We start from the raw sequence: 15,762 nt of genomic DNA on the forward strand, positions 1-15,762 counted from the left end.
GCATTTGTATCCTGCATGATCGCGTGTTCTCTGCGTGACGGTCGGTCCGTGCAAATTGAATGCAGACAGGAGGAGAGTTCTGCTTGACTGGAGATGCGCGATTGACAAACTAAACTCGTGATTTCAAATTATGCTGCGCTTTATGCATTTGCCCGCTGTCATATTAATGTCATTTTCATTGCATGCTGTATGTAAAATGAGTGTTACCTTGGCTTTATTTGGAAAAAGAAAAAGAAAAAAAGATTTCAAATGCACACAAACTTCCCAGAATACTGAGTGCCCTGTTGGTTACAGTGTTTACTTCCTTTATAATTAGATTTTTATTAAATATTTATTTATTTGTGAAAAATGCTTTGTCTTCTAAAGTATAAGCATGTTTATTTTACACAATTATTTTTAATCCATTTTCAAATGATTTAAAATTTCTTAAATATAAAAGAAAATGAACCAAAATTATATCGGCTTTATATCGGCCATCGGCCACCCTGCTTTCCAAGATATCGGCATCAGCATCGGCTGTCAAAAAACCCATATCGGTCGACCACTAATTTGGACTACAAACTGTCACTTTCTGTGGATAATACATATGCAATATTTTGTTTTATTCATCTTGCACTACCAGTGGAGGTTTTATTCCATACCACAACCGATGACTCCACTTCTAGTTCTAACTCACATTTGCTGTTTCTAAAACTTGTGAATCTTGTTGTGAAGAAGACGTGTGGCGTTTGTGTTCAGCAGTGTTTCAGATTTCCTTTATGATTATTTATGCTTTGCTCTTGGCTCTTGTTCCATCATTGACATGGTGTTTGGGCTTGGCAAATGTTTTTAAACCTTTGTCCTGTCAAATTGCTGCTAATGTGCATGATGTGTTTTCAAACAGCCTGTTGTGTTACATTTAGCAGGCATGCCTTGTGTTTTCCATCTGCTGCTCATGTGTTTGTGGTATGGTTGGATCGGTTCTCTAAGCATTTCCTTTCTCTAACCTTCTCAATAGATCGACTCCATCGATAACTTCAGCCTGTCCAACACACCTTCCCGGGAGGAAGATGGAAGATCCCAGGTCACCTCCCACTCTCGCTCACCCTCCACCACAAGTGATATGGAGTCTCAAGAGGTGACTTCTCAAATTCTGACGACCTTTAGCAATGCTGAGACTCTGTTTTGAAACTTAATGACTTAGAAACTTAGTATATTCCACTGCCATTGTGGATGAAACTTAACACTTTGCTTGTCGAGGTGCATTCTGGGATTGCCTTATCAACAATAAATGCATGGGATACCACCTTACTGTGTAGCTAAAATCATGCCTATGATGCCTTATAAGGCTGTCTAGATAGGCAGATCAGTAGGTTTTAGAACGGAGCTTCATTCATTCATTCATTCATTCATTCAGGTAAAGAGACTTTAAGAATGGTAGCATGTTGTGACTAATATCCGTGACTGTTTTTCCAGCAGGTAGATCAGCCACAACGAGGTGCACAAACTCCCATGAGGTCTGGATACAGTAGCTCTGGTCACAGCACACCTAAAGTAATTAATTCACTTGTTTATTTTGCTCCTACACTCTTAGAAATAAAGGAATCGATGAGTTTTTTTTTTCTTTCTGCGATACCATAGAACCAGTAATTTGGGTTCTCCAAATAACCTTTCAGTGAACATTTTAATAATCTAAAGAATATTTTTGCACTGTAAAGAACCTTTTGTGCATTGGAAAAGTTCTATGAATGTTAAAGGTTCTTCATAGAACCATCAATGCCAATAAAGAACCTTTTTTTTTTACGATTCTAGCTACTTTCATATCAGCCAAATCTTATATTCTGTGATACGCTGTAATTTATAGTGTTCTAAATTTCTCTTTTTAGCCAAAAGCCCATCAGTTCATGGTGAAGACCTTCAATACACCCACTAAATGTAACCAGTGTACGTCTCTAATGGTGGGAATTATCCGACAGGGCTGTACGTGTGAAGGTGAGAGGTCACTATAGCAGCGGCTGAGGTTATGGTAAATAGCGTTAAGATTGGCATTCACCTTGTTCTCCTCCTTCTACAGTCTGTAACTTCTCCTGTCACGTGACGTGTGCGGACAAAGCTCCTGCCGTGTGTCCTATCCCACCGGATCAAACCAAAGGACCGCTGGGTATCGACCCACAGAAGGGCATCGGCACAGCTTATGAGGGCCATGTCAAGGTTAGAAGCTTCATTTTAAATACCCATGAAAGTTTTGTGATCATAATGAACAATTATCAGATACAAATTTAGCCTGCAAAATGTACCAGACATAAGTTGGAAAGGTATAACTTCATCTTATAATTAAAAAAAAAATTAAAAAAACAGTGAAAGATAATACTGTTGTATTGGATATATATTAGGAGTTCCCAATTAGTTGAGAACTAATTCTGAGATCTTTTCGTTTAGGTACCCAAACCATTAGGTGTGAAGAAGGGATGGCAGAGGGCCATCGCTGTAGTCTGTGACTTCAAGCTCTTCTTATATGATCTCCCAGAGGGCAAAGCTGCTCAGCCTGGTGTCATAGTGAACCAGGTCATTGACATGAGGTTAGTGAGGGCTTCAAAACAAACATCTGAGCCTATGTTTGATTCTGATTTCTGTGTTTACATGACAGCTAAATCGCTGTCTTTTGGTTTCAGGGATGAGGAATTTTCTGTTAGCTCAGTTTTGGAATCAGATGTCATTCATGCGAATAGAAAGGACATTCCCTGTATTTTTAGGGTGAGTATTTTTTTATTTATTTTTTTAACACAACTTTATATTGATAACATTAGTTTTGTGTTGTAATTAAAAAATAAATAAATAAAGGGGATACATTTTAAAGTTGTCCTCCTCTTCCTCTCCTGCAGGTGACAGCATCACAGCTCTCTGAATCCAGCAATAAAAAGTGCTCCATCTTGATTCTGGCTGACAGCGATCAGGAAAGAACCAAGTGGGTCGGCCTCCTGAACGAGCTGCACCGTCTCTTGAAGAAGAGCAAACTGAAAGAACGCTTTGTTTACATCCCTAAAGAAGCATATGACAGTGCACTGCCTCTCATCAAATCCACACAGTCTGCTGCTATTATAGGTACAGTCAACCTCATGCACCAATAATCTTGGGTTTATAGTCTGTGTGTGTGTGTTTATTTATTTATTTATTTTTATTCATTATATTATAGAATTATATTGTTATATAATATAATTCTATATTCGTTATATATTATTATTATTATTATATCATAGAACAATATCATAGAATATATACTGTATATATGTGTGTGTGTGTGTGTGTGTGTGTATATATACAGTGGGTACGGAACTTTTAATTGTAAAAAAAAAAAAAAAAAAAAAAAAAACATGCCTGATTCAAGAAGGGGGTCTGATGGCCAAAAATTTTTATTTTACAAACTTATTAATTTTAAGTTAAATTGTGTATAATTTAATGTTGGTATAGTGTCTGCTAGAATGTTAAAAATATTCAGTGTTAAATATTTTTAAATTGTTGTTTTGTAATTGATTTTTTTTCTTTAAAAAGCAAGACAAAACAGTAAAAAAGCTCTAATATATAAAGGTAGTCTGAATTGTTTTTATTAATTACATGATACATGTTAATACATTGAATGTTAGAATTTCAAAAGAGTAAGAAAAATCCTCTTTTAAAAAAATAACAATTTACAAACTAGTCTGCACTAGTCAATTTCAATCCAGCCTAGCTTTATTAAACTCTGCTTTCTGTTTATTTGAACTACGTTTCTATTTATCCGCAGATCATGAGAGGATAGCCCTGGGCAATGAGGAGGGGTTGTACGTTATTCATGTTACCAAAGATGGTAAGTGTAATTATAAGCTTTATCTGTAATTACTGTACTTATCTGCTGCATTTAGACTGTATATATAGGTGACTTAATGCATTCTTTGATGTTAATACAAAGCCACTTACTGTTTATATGTTTTTATTCACAGAGATTATCAAGGTAGGAGACAATAAGAAGGTCCATCAGATTGAGTTGATCCCATCCAAACAGTTGATCGCTGTGATATCGGGCCGAAACGGCCATGTACGGCTTTACCCAATGGCGGCCCTGGATGACCGTGAGGCCGATTTTCAGAAGATAGCGGAGACCAAAGGCTGCCAAACTCTGGTTTCGGGCACGATCAGACAAGGATCTCTCACGTACCTCTTCGTGTCCATGAAAAAACCTGACAAGGTGATGATCTACGAGCTCAACAAGAGCAAAACACGCCATCGGAAGCTGCGTGATATCCTCGTCCCGGGATCCGTGCAGTGGATGGGTCTCCAGGGCGACAAGCTTTGCGTGGGCTTCCAGTCCGGGTTCCTGCACTATAATCTTCAGGGGGATGGAACTACCTCTTACCTCCTCCACCCTGACGATCACTCCCTGGCCTTCATCGAGCAGCTGAGCCTGGACGCTCTCTGCGCCGTGGAGATCTCTAGTAAAGAGCTGCTCTTGTGCTTCAGCAGTATCGGTGTGTACGTAGACTGTCAGGGCAGACGGTCACGACAACAGGAACTGATGTGGACGGCTACGCCCACCGCATGTCGTGAGTGACCATCAGTGTTTCTATACTGATTAATATGGCTTGTGTTCACTTGCTTACAGTATGATAATACCAATCCACAAGGTTCAGGATGAAATTACTGCACTTGAAATGATGGATTACATTACACAAGCCTGATTTTAATACTATGCTCTGACATATATTTATCTTATGGTCTTTTAGCTTAAAAAAAGTCTGTCTGTATTATTGATATATGTGTAGTCTAATATAGTATAGTTAATTAAAGGGATAGTTCACCCAAAAATGAAAATTAGCCCATTATTTACTCACCCTCAAGCCATCCTAGGTGTATATGACTTCCTTCTTTCAGATTAATCCAATCCGAGTTATATTAAAAATTGACTTTGGTCTTTCAAGCTGTTTAATGCCAGTCAGCGGGTGTTGCAGTTCATCAGTCCAAAAGAAGTGAAATAAAGCGCATGCATCCATAATAAAAAGTGCCTCACACGGCTCCGGGGGGTGAACAAAGGCGTCCTGTAGCGAATCGATGCGTTTTTGTAAGAAAAATATCCATATTCAAAACGTAATAATCACTTTAATCTAGCTTGATATATGTGTAGTCTAATGTAATGATATATAACAATAAAAAGAAATTGTAGGCAAAGGTAATATTTCTGGATTGTTTTGATGTAAAGTTTAAATATTTTATCTAAATAAATAAAAAAAGTTGAGTAAATGTATAGTATAATAAATATTTGAAATATACTGTATAATACATGATTTTATGGGAAAAAAATCATGATTTTACACTAGATATTCTAGGTACTCAAATTGAGAATTTGCGCATTGTTGTGATTGCTTGCTCATAGTTTATGACAGTCATAAAGATTGTTTATTTGCATATGTTGTGCACATAATTAGCAGAAAATGTCCTGGAAAGCTTGCTTAATAGTTAGTGGTGTTTGTAAAGATTAGTGTTTCTCACACTTAAGGTTAGTGTTTTTAACAATGTTTTCTGTGACTCTTGTCTTGCAGGTTATAATGCACCTTATCTGTCAGTGTATAGTGAGAATGCAGTGGATGTATTTGACGTCAACACTATGGAGTGGATTCAAACGATGCCTTTGAAAAGGGTACATTTTTCATTTATCTTTAGAAATAAAAAAACACATTATAAGAAAGACAGACATCTTCCAGAGAGAGTTTTTCATATCTATGAAATAAAATATACATCGAAGCAGGTGGTAAATTAAAGTGCGGTGTGTTAATGAGCTGTGGGTTGCCTGCATTGCAGGTTCATCCTCTGAACGCTGATGGCTCTCTAAACTTGCTGGGGCTGGAGACCATACGGCTCATCTACTTTAAAAACAAGACAGCAGGTGAGATGCTCCCTACAGCTGCTCATCCAGGTTCTGAATATTCCCACCCCACGTATTTATGCATAATCAGCAGGAAATAAATGATAAGAAAAGGAAAAGAGAAGTTGTTTCAGAGAAAGAGAAAACCAAGCTAATGCATTTTGAATAATATTTTGAATGCAGATTGTTTTCTTAATGATTTGCATTTATTAGAAAGAGAATGGGGTCCATTTTGATTTCATATTGTTGTTACAATGTAAAGAACTGGCTTAATATGCAGCATCTTGTGAATAGTGTGCATCAGCTCATGCATATGTGATGTAACAAAGTTGTACATCCTAATGGACGCTTGTTGTTTAATTTGTTGTGAAATGTGTGTAATGCTTTGTGTTCTGTGTAATGATGTGCAGAGGGAGATGAGCTGGTGGTGCCAGAGACATCTGATAACAGCCGCAAACAGATGGTGCGCAGTATGACGAGCAAACGCCGCTTTTCGTTCCGCGTGCCGGAGGAGGAGAGAGTTCTGCAGAGGAGGTGATGTTCAAGCCTAACAACACTAACCATCATGACTTCTAATGATAACTTGTCAATTTCGACCATTCTAAACCCTGGGGATAAAGTTTAATCTTTTTACTAATCATAATTTTATTTAGTTAATGTTTAATGTAGCTCATGTTCTTCTTTGCGTATTTACAAAGTAAGTCTACACGATATATCAAAATCAAATTGATTTGCAGGCTGCGAGTAATTTAATTAATTAATAAATCACAGGAATTTGACAATGGCATTAAGCCATATGACAAAATCAATTTTATTTCAATATATCGTGCAGCCCATCTTCATTAATTAAATAAATATATGCTTCAGTAAATATATTAAATAAATATGTTTACTGATTTCACTGTAAAGTGCAGCATTTATACGCATGTAGTTCATGATAGTGTTTCAGCATCTGAGAACAGCAACCCATCAAAATAAAGTTTGATGGTTTACCATTAAAAAAAAAAAAACGAGAAATTAAGACGTAAATATATATATATTTTTTTTATTTTACTGTAAAATGAAACTTTATTATTTTTTTTACATGTTTTTTACAGTATTATTATATATTTATTGTTTTAATATATTATTAATATTATTTTAATTAATTATTTTAATTAAATAATACTGCAATCTAAATATTATAATCAGTAATCACAATAACAGTGGAAATGTGGCCTATGAAAACTCAAGTGGAAAGAGTATTTTCAGATTTTTTTTTTTAACTCTGAAATTGTTAGGTTTGATATGGTTATTGTAAACAGTAAACCCAAATATGAACTAAATAAAATAATTAAATAAAATAAAAATAAAATTTAACAAAATCACCCTAACCCTAAAATTATTAATTCATTCTAAATCTAGCTATTCGATTAATCTGCTTAAAATTCCAGTTTTTTTTTTTAAATAGCGATATGTATCAGAGAAAAACAAAATATCACAATGTCAGTTTTTAAAGTGTAGCCCTGTTACGCTATGAATAACAAGTTTATGTGTGAAAAATGTCATACAAGTTTGTTCTGGCTGTTTAAAAACACCTGAAACCTAGAAAAGTATAGGCTTAGATCTCTGCCACAATTCTGCGCGCGAAAGATCATATTTTGAGCGCACAAAAGTGCATTTTGCACACGCGCGATCTGAGTTTTGTGGAGAAAACGTTCGTTTCGCAAAGAAAAAAGTATTTAGAGCGCACGAAAATCAATTTTGCGTTTTGAATATTTCTCATGGGCAATTAATAATTTTTGACTTTCCGTCTGAGTTAAATCTCTTTCTTGGCTCATTTTATCTGTAAAAGAAAATCTGCTTAATTATGCACACCTGAATATAAGACATTTTTCACTTCCAGCCTTCATGAATAATTATATATCAATTATAAATTATTAAATACAAGATTAATAGTAGTTATTAAGATTGATGTCGTTTGGAATTGGTAAAGTGTGCTTGGAAAAAAATATAATCAGAATATCAACTTGCATAATAATTATGCATGCACTCTATTTTTCCTCTTCTGCTGTCGAGGTAATGCAAGGAATGTTGTGATTGGTTGTCAAGGCAGCCAATCAGAATTTAGCAGCCTCGTCACTGATTGGCTGGAATTATGGCATATTGTAACGCTGGGTTGTGTTGAGCACGCGAGCTGTTGGCATTTAGAGAGCACTGAGGGCGGGCATCAAGAGAGCAAGCTAGTGAACCGTTGCACGTGTAAAAGAGAAGGTATGCACACATCCAAAAACTTATTTTAAATGCTAAATTGATTTTCGTGCGCTCGAAATACATTATTCTTTGTGAGACAAACATTTTCTCCACAAAACTCAGTTCGCGCGCATGCAAAACGCACTTTTGCGCGCTCAAAATATGATCTTTCGCGCGCAGAATTGTGGCAGAAATGTAATCCCATAGAAAAGCAAATAAAGGAATTAAAATGATTACAGTTTCAATTCCTTGCGACTAAACACCATGCAAAAGTTTCTGTGAAAATCATATGACTATTTAAAGAGGTAAACACTGAGACAGTTTGATAGCTCACGTTTCAGTACAGTGTGAAAGGGCCTTGATTGTAATCCAAGTTTCATGTTTCAATTTTTCTTGAATTCTATTCTTGAGACAGTGCTGTGGGTCTCACTGCATTGTTTATGCTCTTTAGGGAGATGCTGAGAGACCCAGAAATGAGGAATAAGTTAATTTCCAACCCAACAAACTTCAACCATGTGGTTCATATGGGCCCGGGAGACGGGATCCAGATCCTGAAAGATCTGCCAATGGTAGGAGCAGCTAACAGCAGGGAGAACGTCACCTCTCATATTCTTCTCCCGCTTCTCTACGCCTCCATCCATCTGTTTCTAAGAGCTGTTTTAATGAGCATGAGCCATCTTTTGTTAATTATGTTCACTGTTATTATTTGCGTTTTATAGATGAGCTTGCTTAAAAGACAACATAAAACCACATTTGACTTTTTTAATGTGAAGTTCCACAGGTCAAGAAGTTATTGCAATTTTATTTCCTTTAGAATAACCCACATTTATGAAATAGGGTCAATTTGGTTTTCATGTTGTCTTTTAAATGACCTCACCTCTTCCTCTTCTTATTTACACCATTACTGAGCAGAAAACTGTTGCATGCATCTATATTTTTTCTTTCTTTTTCCTCCATTTCTCTCTCTATATCTGCTCCTCCTGGGTTTCCGCTGTAGCCCGGTTCTCCTCTCCCCTCTCCTCATCTGCGCCTCATCTCCACCCCTACAAGCTTTGAGCATGTCTATCACATGACTGTCACCTCTGCTGACAACTTCCTGTCCCAGGACTCCTCCCCTCTCTCCTCCCACTCCCTGTCCCTCAGCTCCGCCCCTGGGACCCCTGCCTCCATCTGCTCTCTGGTAGGACCAGAGAGACATACACAGACACACTCCATCTGTTCTCTGAAGAGGATGAATTTATACCCACACGCATTAGCTCACTTTCATATTGTTTAAACAAATCTATGTTCCAATTATCTGCCTGCGTCACAGTTACATGTAATATTCTCAATTTACAATCTGTCTGATTCTTGCATGCTAAATCATCCCTCCCTTCATTTTTTTATTTTTAAGCATTATTATACTTTTTTTTTTTATATTTTATTAATATAATTTATATTGTTAATATAAATAATATGGATATTAGTATATATATATATATATATATATATATATATATATATTTATATATATATGAAATATAAAAAATATTTTGTATATATATATATATATATATATATATATATATATATTAATATTTATATGAAATATTAATAATATTAAATAGCCAGTATGACCTCAAAGCTAACAGACATGGTTTATAAGCTACCCCAGTTTATTTTTTCATGGGGTTTCATACATGGGAACGAAGTATTGTGTATTCTGCTTGTTTTATGTAGATAATTCAAAAACTAAGTGAGAAAATGATTTCATTTTCCCCTCGCTATATAATTTAAGATCATGTACAGTGACACTGGTAAATTTTTTACCCCTGCTTTGTGAATTTATTGATTGTCTTATTTCAGTAATATGTAATGTAAGAGGTTTTTTCTGACTGTGTTTTTGTTGCTCAGAATGTGCGTCCTCAGGAGAGCCGAGGTGTCCTGGGAGCATCCGTCAGTATCCCCTCCATCAGCAAGGCCAGGCCTGAACCGGGACGATCTATGAGTGCCAGCAGCGGCCTGGGCACACGTGAGTACTGAAATATCTGTTCATAGACAGAGATATAGGGGTGAGAATGAGTACTGCTGAAGAAAAAAAATGTAAGGAAATAATTACATTAGTAGAAAAATGGACATTTTTTAAGAGGGGAAGAAAACAGTTAAATTGGACAGAGTGCCTGTTTTATAGGACATATCCCTAAAACTCAATTTGGGGGTACATTTATAATATAATTTGAAAGTAAATTATAAGTGACATGTACATGTGGTCAGACAGGTCATTTTGTTGTTAAGGGGCATCTGAATGTAGAACAGCTAATGAAGAACTGACAAAACTAAGTTCTGTTTCATTTCCTTTTGAACTTATTTTAAACTTTTTTTTTTTTTAAATGTTCGCTCTTGAAATTTCAAACTTTTGAATTTTCAGACTGTATTTAGAATTTTCAAATTGTCTTTTGAACTTCCAAACTTTTTTTTTTTTTTTTTTAATGTTCTAACTTTAAAACATTCTTTTTGAATTTTCAAACATTCTTTTGAACTTTCGAATGCTCTTTTTGAACTTTCAGATGTTCTTTTGAACTTTCAAATTTTGCATTGATTGACATTGGGCCAGACATAGTGTTGTTCGAACTTTTCAGGTTCTCAAATTTAAGTCAGTGTCTGTTCCATATCCCAGGCTCCTCTTCTCAAAATGGCAGTGCACTGAGACGGGACCTTTACGTTGGCAGCTACGGTTCCACCAAACGGCAGATGACGTCACCTTCTGATGGCTCGCTGTCATCCGGAGGAGGCTTGGACTGCGGGGGTGACGCTCCCCTGTCCCAATTTGACAGAGAAGTCAGTGCCAGCAACGATTGTCAGTGCCCGCTTTTCCAGATGCCTTTGTTTCTGAAAGGGATTTAAAAAAACAGAAAACATTTTTAAAAATACCTTAATGTATTTGAAAAGCTAGACTTGTTTATTGCTAAAAAATATGGTTCTCTATGGATAAAATAAATACTGCTTAGATCTGTAGTCACGTGGAAATGTTTCGATTTTACAAATGACAAGTCCGGTGGGATTTCAAAAGGTGTATTTTAGTGTTCTTTTTGTGAATGTTGATTTAACATGTTCATTCGACCTCCAGACTGATCAAAGCAGGTAAAAGTTTCACTCCTGGAGCTCTCTGTGATGCTGATCACTGCTAAAACTTCACAGAGAGCACTAGAAGTGTGTTATACAATTCCAGTACACAGGCATCCTTTCTGTTTCACCTGCCAAAATTTGTTTGGAGGGTCTCTATCCTCTCTTTCTCACGCTATATGCATGTGTTGAGTGTGTGAAGTGACACCATATCCACAGATTGCGGTGTTGACCTGCTAACACTCCTCCTACACACACACACACACACACACACGCACACACACACGCAGTCTGCATCTCAGCCCCACGTTTGACTGTGAGCACATTGACTCCATAATGACGTGTGGGTGCTGTGTGTGACTCTTTAGTGTCCAGGAGTGTCACCCACAGAGAAGACTCCTGATCTGAAAAGGGCTTTAAGGACACTGCTTAGTAAGCTAAAGGTAACATACATGATCCTGCTCCCCCAGATCTGAACCCTGTAGCTCCGTCATAGACCTCAGATGAAGGAAATGGGTTAGTTGAGTTGTCTCCTTGTTAAAAGCGTGTTTGATCTGTGTAGGTGGTGGAATTGTACAGCGTTTGCTAGCTTTAGTAATAGCATTAATGTGTCACGTAGCACCTTTTATCCATCCACTTTATATTATGTAGAGGAGGATTGATGTTGTGGTGGTTCAAGCTAGTAATAGACCATTTAATGGGCTGCTGTTTGGGTATTTAGAGATGATCACGTCAACCAATAAATGTGCCAACAGCTAAGGAAATGGATGAATATTTTCAGATACGGTTTTAGTAAATTTTAAGTATGCAGTATGCATACTTTATGCAGTAAAGTGTCTTATTTTTAGTAATTTTGATAGGTAAGTTGTATGTCTGTGAGTTTAACATGTTAACTTAGTTAATTAGTTATGAAAAATAATGCGATTAAAATATTTTAATGCAGTTAACACACTGACCCCGCCCCCAGACCGGTACGTCATCTTACATTTCATACAGTTGACTGTTGACAATATGATTCAGGACAACAACTCCTTAAATGCAGTTATGCCCTAAAATTCAAGATTTTGGGGCAAAAAATGCCCCTGTATGAGTTTTTGTCTCATTTTTATATCATATGATAAGCATATCACACCAGCAACGAGTGCAATATCACAGGAGTGCTGTTTTTGTCACGAAGAACACGTGCAAGTGTGATTTTTTACAACACTTCAGTAAATAAGAAGTTAATATTGTGCTATATTTTAGACACAATATTGTGTTTTTGTTCAATTTTGCCAACGAAAATATTACCTATAAAGCCACAGCAGAACTGCTGTGCATCTCCGAGCAACACAGCGATGTTTAGTTTCTGAATGAATCCGCGTTTTGAACGAATCGTGTGAACCAATGATTCAAAAGCCCATTCACTAAACAGAGCCGTTTACGTAATTCCTGAATGAATCAGCTGTTTTAACGAATCGACTCATAAAGACATTTACCGCCACCTGCTGGTAGTTTTAGTTTCTTCTTTAGGGTATAATTTCATTTATTAAAAAAAAATATATATAAATTCTGTCATAATTTACTCACCCTCATGTTGTTTCAAACTTGAATGACTTACTTTCTTTTGCACAACATAAAAGAAGGTATTTTGAATACTGTTGGTAACTAAGCTGTTTTGGTCACCAGTGACTTTCATTGCATGAACAAAAAATACTGAGATGTTTCTCAAATTATTTTCTTTTATGTTCCATACTTTATGTTAGGCCACTGTAGCCTAAACATTTAAAACAATAATAGAATTTTAATTTAAATTATCTTTTGGGGGTATTTTCACAGCCATATTTAGTTTGCGCAGCACCCTGTAATTAATTAGATTCAAAATTTTAATCGACTGACAGCCCTAGTAATTTGGTCTCTAGTTCTAACTTTTGAATATTTATACCACAGTTACAACATTTATCTTTGAATATTACAGATGGACCAAAATTGTCACAGCTACAGCTAACTAGGAAATTAGTGATGTTGAGTATTTGATTTTTTTTTCTTTGTGTATTAATATTTTTAGTGGTTTTGCTTTTTTTAGTAGAAGAATTTAGAGACACAGGTTCATAGAGGTTTTAACTGGATATAGCAGACCAGTGAGACTTAACGTGGTACCACCACCTCAGTGAAGTTTCTTAAAATTCCTCATCTTTAAAGCACTGTCACTACAGCCTTCAAAGCAATACTTGTAATGAATTCAGCACCTTCAATAATACATTTCAAGGCAAGTTACCGTTGGACATCAAATCTTTTGAAGTGAGCAATGTCCCCGATATTATGCAGAAACCACTTTTTCTTTTATTATTATTTTATTATAAGTTTTTTTTATTATTATTTCTTAATGTTTTTGAAAGAAGTATCTTATGCTGTATGTGTTTCATCAAAAATACAGTAAAAACAGTAATTTTCTGAAATTTTTATACAATTTAAAATAACTTTTCCATTTTAATATATTGTAAATTGTCATTTATTTCTATGTTGCAAAAGCTGAATTTTCAGCATCATTACTCCAGTCTTCAGTGTCTCATGATCATTCTAATCATTATGATGTGCTGATTTGCTGCTCAAGAAGCATTTCTTATTACTAATGTTGAAACCTGTTGTGCTGCTTTAATATTTTTGTGGAAACTGACGCATTTCAGGACTTTAGGATTTTCAAGATTCTGAAAAATATGAATAGAAAGAAAACAACAGCATTGTTTTTTTGTAACATTGTAAAATTTTACTCTCACTTTCAATCAATTTAATGCACCCTATTTACTAAATAAAACTATTGATTTCTTTCTTTCAAAAAATCTTGCTAACTTAAAACTTTTGAACTGTATTTATTCTAATTACTCATATGTGTGTCTGGTCACATGACCCCATACAAGCTTCCATCTTGTCATTGACAATTCACTCACTTTGAAAATGTCGTTTTGAACATCTCTATTTAACATGCTTATAAGCACATCATGGATTAGTTTTGGCCTGAGAAGACTGATGTTTGACCAAAATAGCCAAGAAAACTTAAAATCTACAGAATTAAAACAAAGCTTCGTCACTAACTTTTCCCTCTTCTCCTTTCTTTAGGACTCAGACTCTCCACGTCACTCCACGGCCTCCAACAGCTCCAACCTGAGCAGCCCACCGAGCCCTTCATCACCACACAAGAGCAAGACTCGGTCTCTGGAGCGTGGTGAGCACCTGGGCTGGGAGACATGAGCTCTGCCCCTGCCCACTTCCTTCTGACTTCCTGTGGGGCCCCGAGAAAGTCACGCATATACCCGAGACCGAGAGCCGACTCCTTATACATCATATTCCTAAACACGCCGCTGGGCCCAGGTGTGTGTGTGTGTTTGCGTGTATTGGTGTGCATATGCATTACACGTGTGATTGTTGTACACACGCACATTACTGTGCACCTTACATCCCTTTTGAGTGGACCCATCACCACTGTTCCTGTTCCTGTGTTGGATGGGGGAACAGACCACTGAGTGTAGCTTATCACCTACCACCACCGGTGTGGACGGGGTCGAAAATGACAAACACAGAGCTTTAACGCGAATTTATCAGTGTTTGTTGACAAGTGTGCCTCATCTAACACAAGAAAAAATATGCATTCAAAAGTCTTAATGGGGGGGATGTTACTTTAAACGCATAACACTAAACATCATGAAAACATTCATCGAGGATCATGGAAAACTGTTCCTGGCATTCCAATCCATGTGATAAAACATGAACACTTCAATTGAGTTCAGCCCCAATAGATAGAGTGGCACTACTGTATAACTCAGCCTCTACCCTCCAGTGCCATGCTGACCTTCACAGTCAGAGGTCAGAGTTCAAGAATTGATTCTGAGTTCAATAATGTAAATAGAATTTAAGTAGAGTATAATATATAATGAAATCAACACTATTCTGTTGTTAAATAAGTGACTTGGCTTTGAGAGAGTCTTCTTTCCTTTTTATTTTCCGTGTCAAGGTTCTAGTCAATTATGCAGAAATGTCAATTTAAGCATTATTTTGTCAAGATATATGCTAGTTTTTCATAATTCCACTAAAATTGTCAAGACTTGCAAGGGAACACTACATAAAAAAATTGGGCCTCATTCATAAAACACAAGAATAGTTTTTGTGTAAATTGTTCGTAAAGCCATTCTTATGTACAATTTTCCATCGAATATGACGTAAACAAGCTTGCAGTGAAATTGTTCATAAAAACATTGATGTGTAAATTGTTGCATTAAACATTCACATTCATAAAATCGGTTTGTATATTCTTGAACTGAAAGCAAGGTACATAAGGCCACAGCGAATTGTTCATAAAACAATTCTTGTAAATTGTCGCATTGAATGCCAGATTTACAAGCTCGCAATAAAAGTTTCTAAAACCTTTCTTGCGTAAATTGCCGCATTAAATGCAAGATTCACAAGCTTGCAATAAAATTTTATAAAACAATTCTTGCATAAATTGTCGCATTAAATGCAAGATTCACAACTCGCAATAAAATTTTATAAAACCGTTCTTGCATAAATTGTCGCATTAAATA

General features: G+C 36.1%; 1 protein-coding gene across 1 annotated transcript in view; it reads left to right on the forward strand.

The window, feature by feature from the left end:
- Nucleotides 1-15,762, forward strand: part of LOC107665107 (serine/threonine-protein kinase MRCK alpha-like) — a 75,883-nt gene extending 60,121 nt beyond the window's left edge. The window contains exons 22-36 of the mRNA XM_016455860.1: nucleotides 1,456-1,533; nucleotides 1,866-1,971; nucleotides 2,054-2,190; nucleotides 2,419-2,558; nucleotides 2,652-2,733; nucleotides 2,862-3,081; nucleotides 3,761-3,823; nucleotides 3,957-4,556; nucleotides 5,550-5,647; nucleotides 5,809-5,893; nucleotides 6,283-6,406; nucleotides 8,556-8,673; nucleotides 9,998-10,115; nucleotides 10,761-10,921; nucleotides 14,303-15,762. Coding sequence (XP_016311346.1) covers nucleotides 1,456-1,533; nucleotides 1,866-1,971; nucleotides 2,054-2,190; nucleotides 2,419-2,558; nucleotides 2,652-2,733; nucleotides 2,862-3,081; nucleotides 3,761-3,823; nucleotides 3,957-4,556; nucleotides 5,550-5,647; nucleotides 5,809-5,893; nucleotides 6,283-6,406; nucleotides 8,556-8,673; nucleotides 9,998-10,115; nucleotides 10,761-10,921; nucleotides 14,303-14,434 — 2,262 coding nt within the window. The 3' untranslated portion in view covers nucleotides 14,435-15,762. The remainder of the gene's footprint in view (nucleotides 1-1,455; nucleotides 1,534-1,865; nucleotides 1,972-2,053; nucleotides 2,191-2,418; nucleotides 2,559-2,651; nucleotides 2,734-2,861; nucleotides 3,082-3,760; nucleotides 3,824-3,956; nucleotides 4,557-5,549; nucleotides 5,648-5,808; nucleotides 5,894-6,282; nucleotides 6,407-8,555; nucleotides 8,674-9,997; nucleotides 10,116-10,760; nucleotides 10,922-14,302) is intronic.

The sequence above is a fragment of the Sinocyclocheilus anshuiensis genome, unplaced genomic scaffold, assembly GCF_001515605.1.
Source record: "Sinocyclocheilus anshuiensis isolate Anshui unplaced genomic scaffold, SAMN03320099.WGS_v1.1 scaffold575, whole genome shotgun sequence".
Taxonomy (NCBI): Eukaryota; Metazoa; Chordata; class Actinopteri; order Cypriniformes; family Cyprinidae; genus Sinocyclocheilus; species Sinocyclocheilus anshuiensis.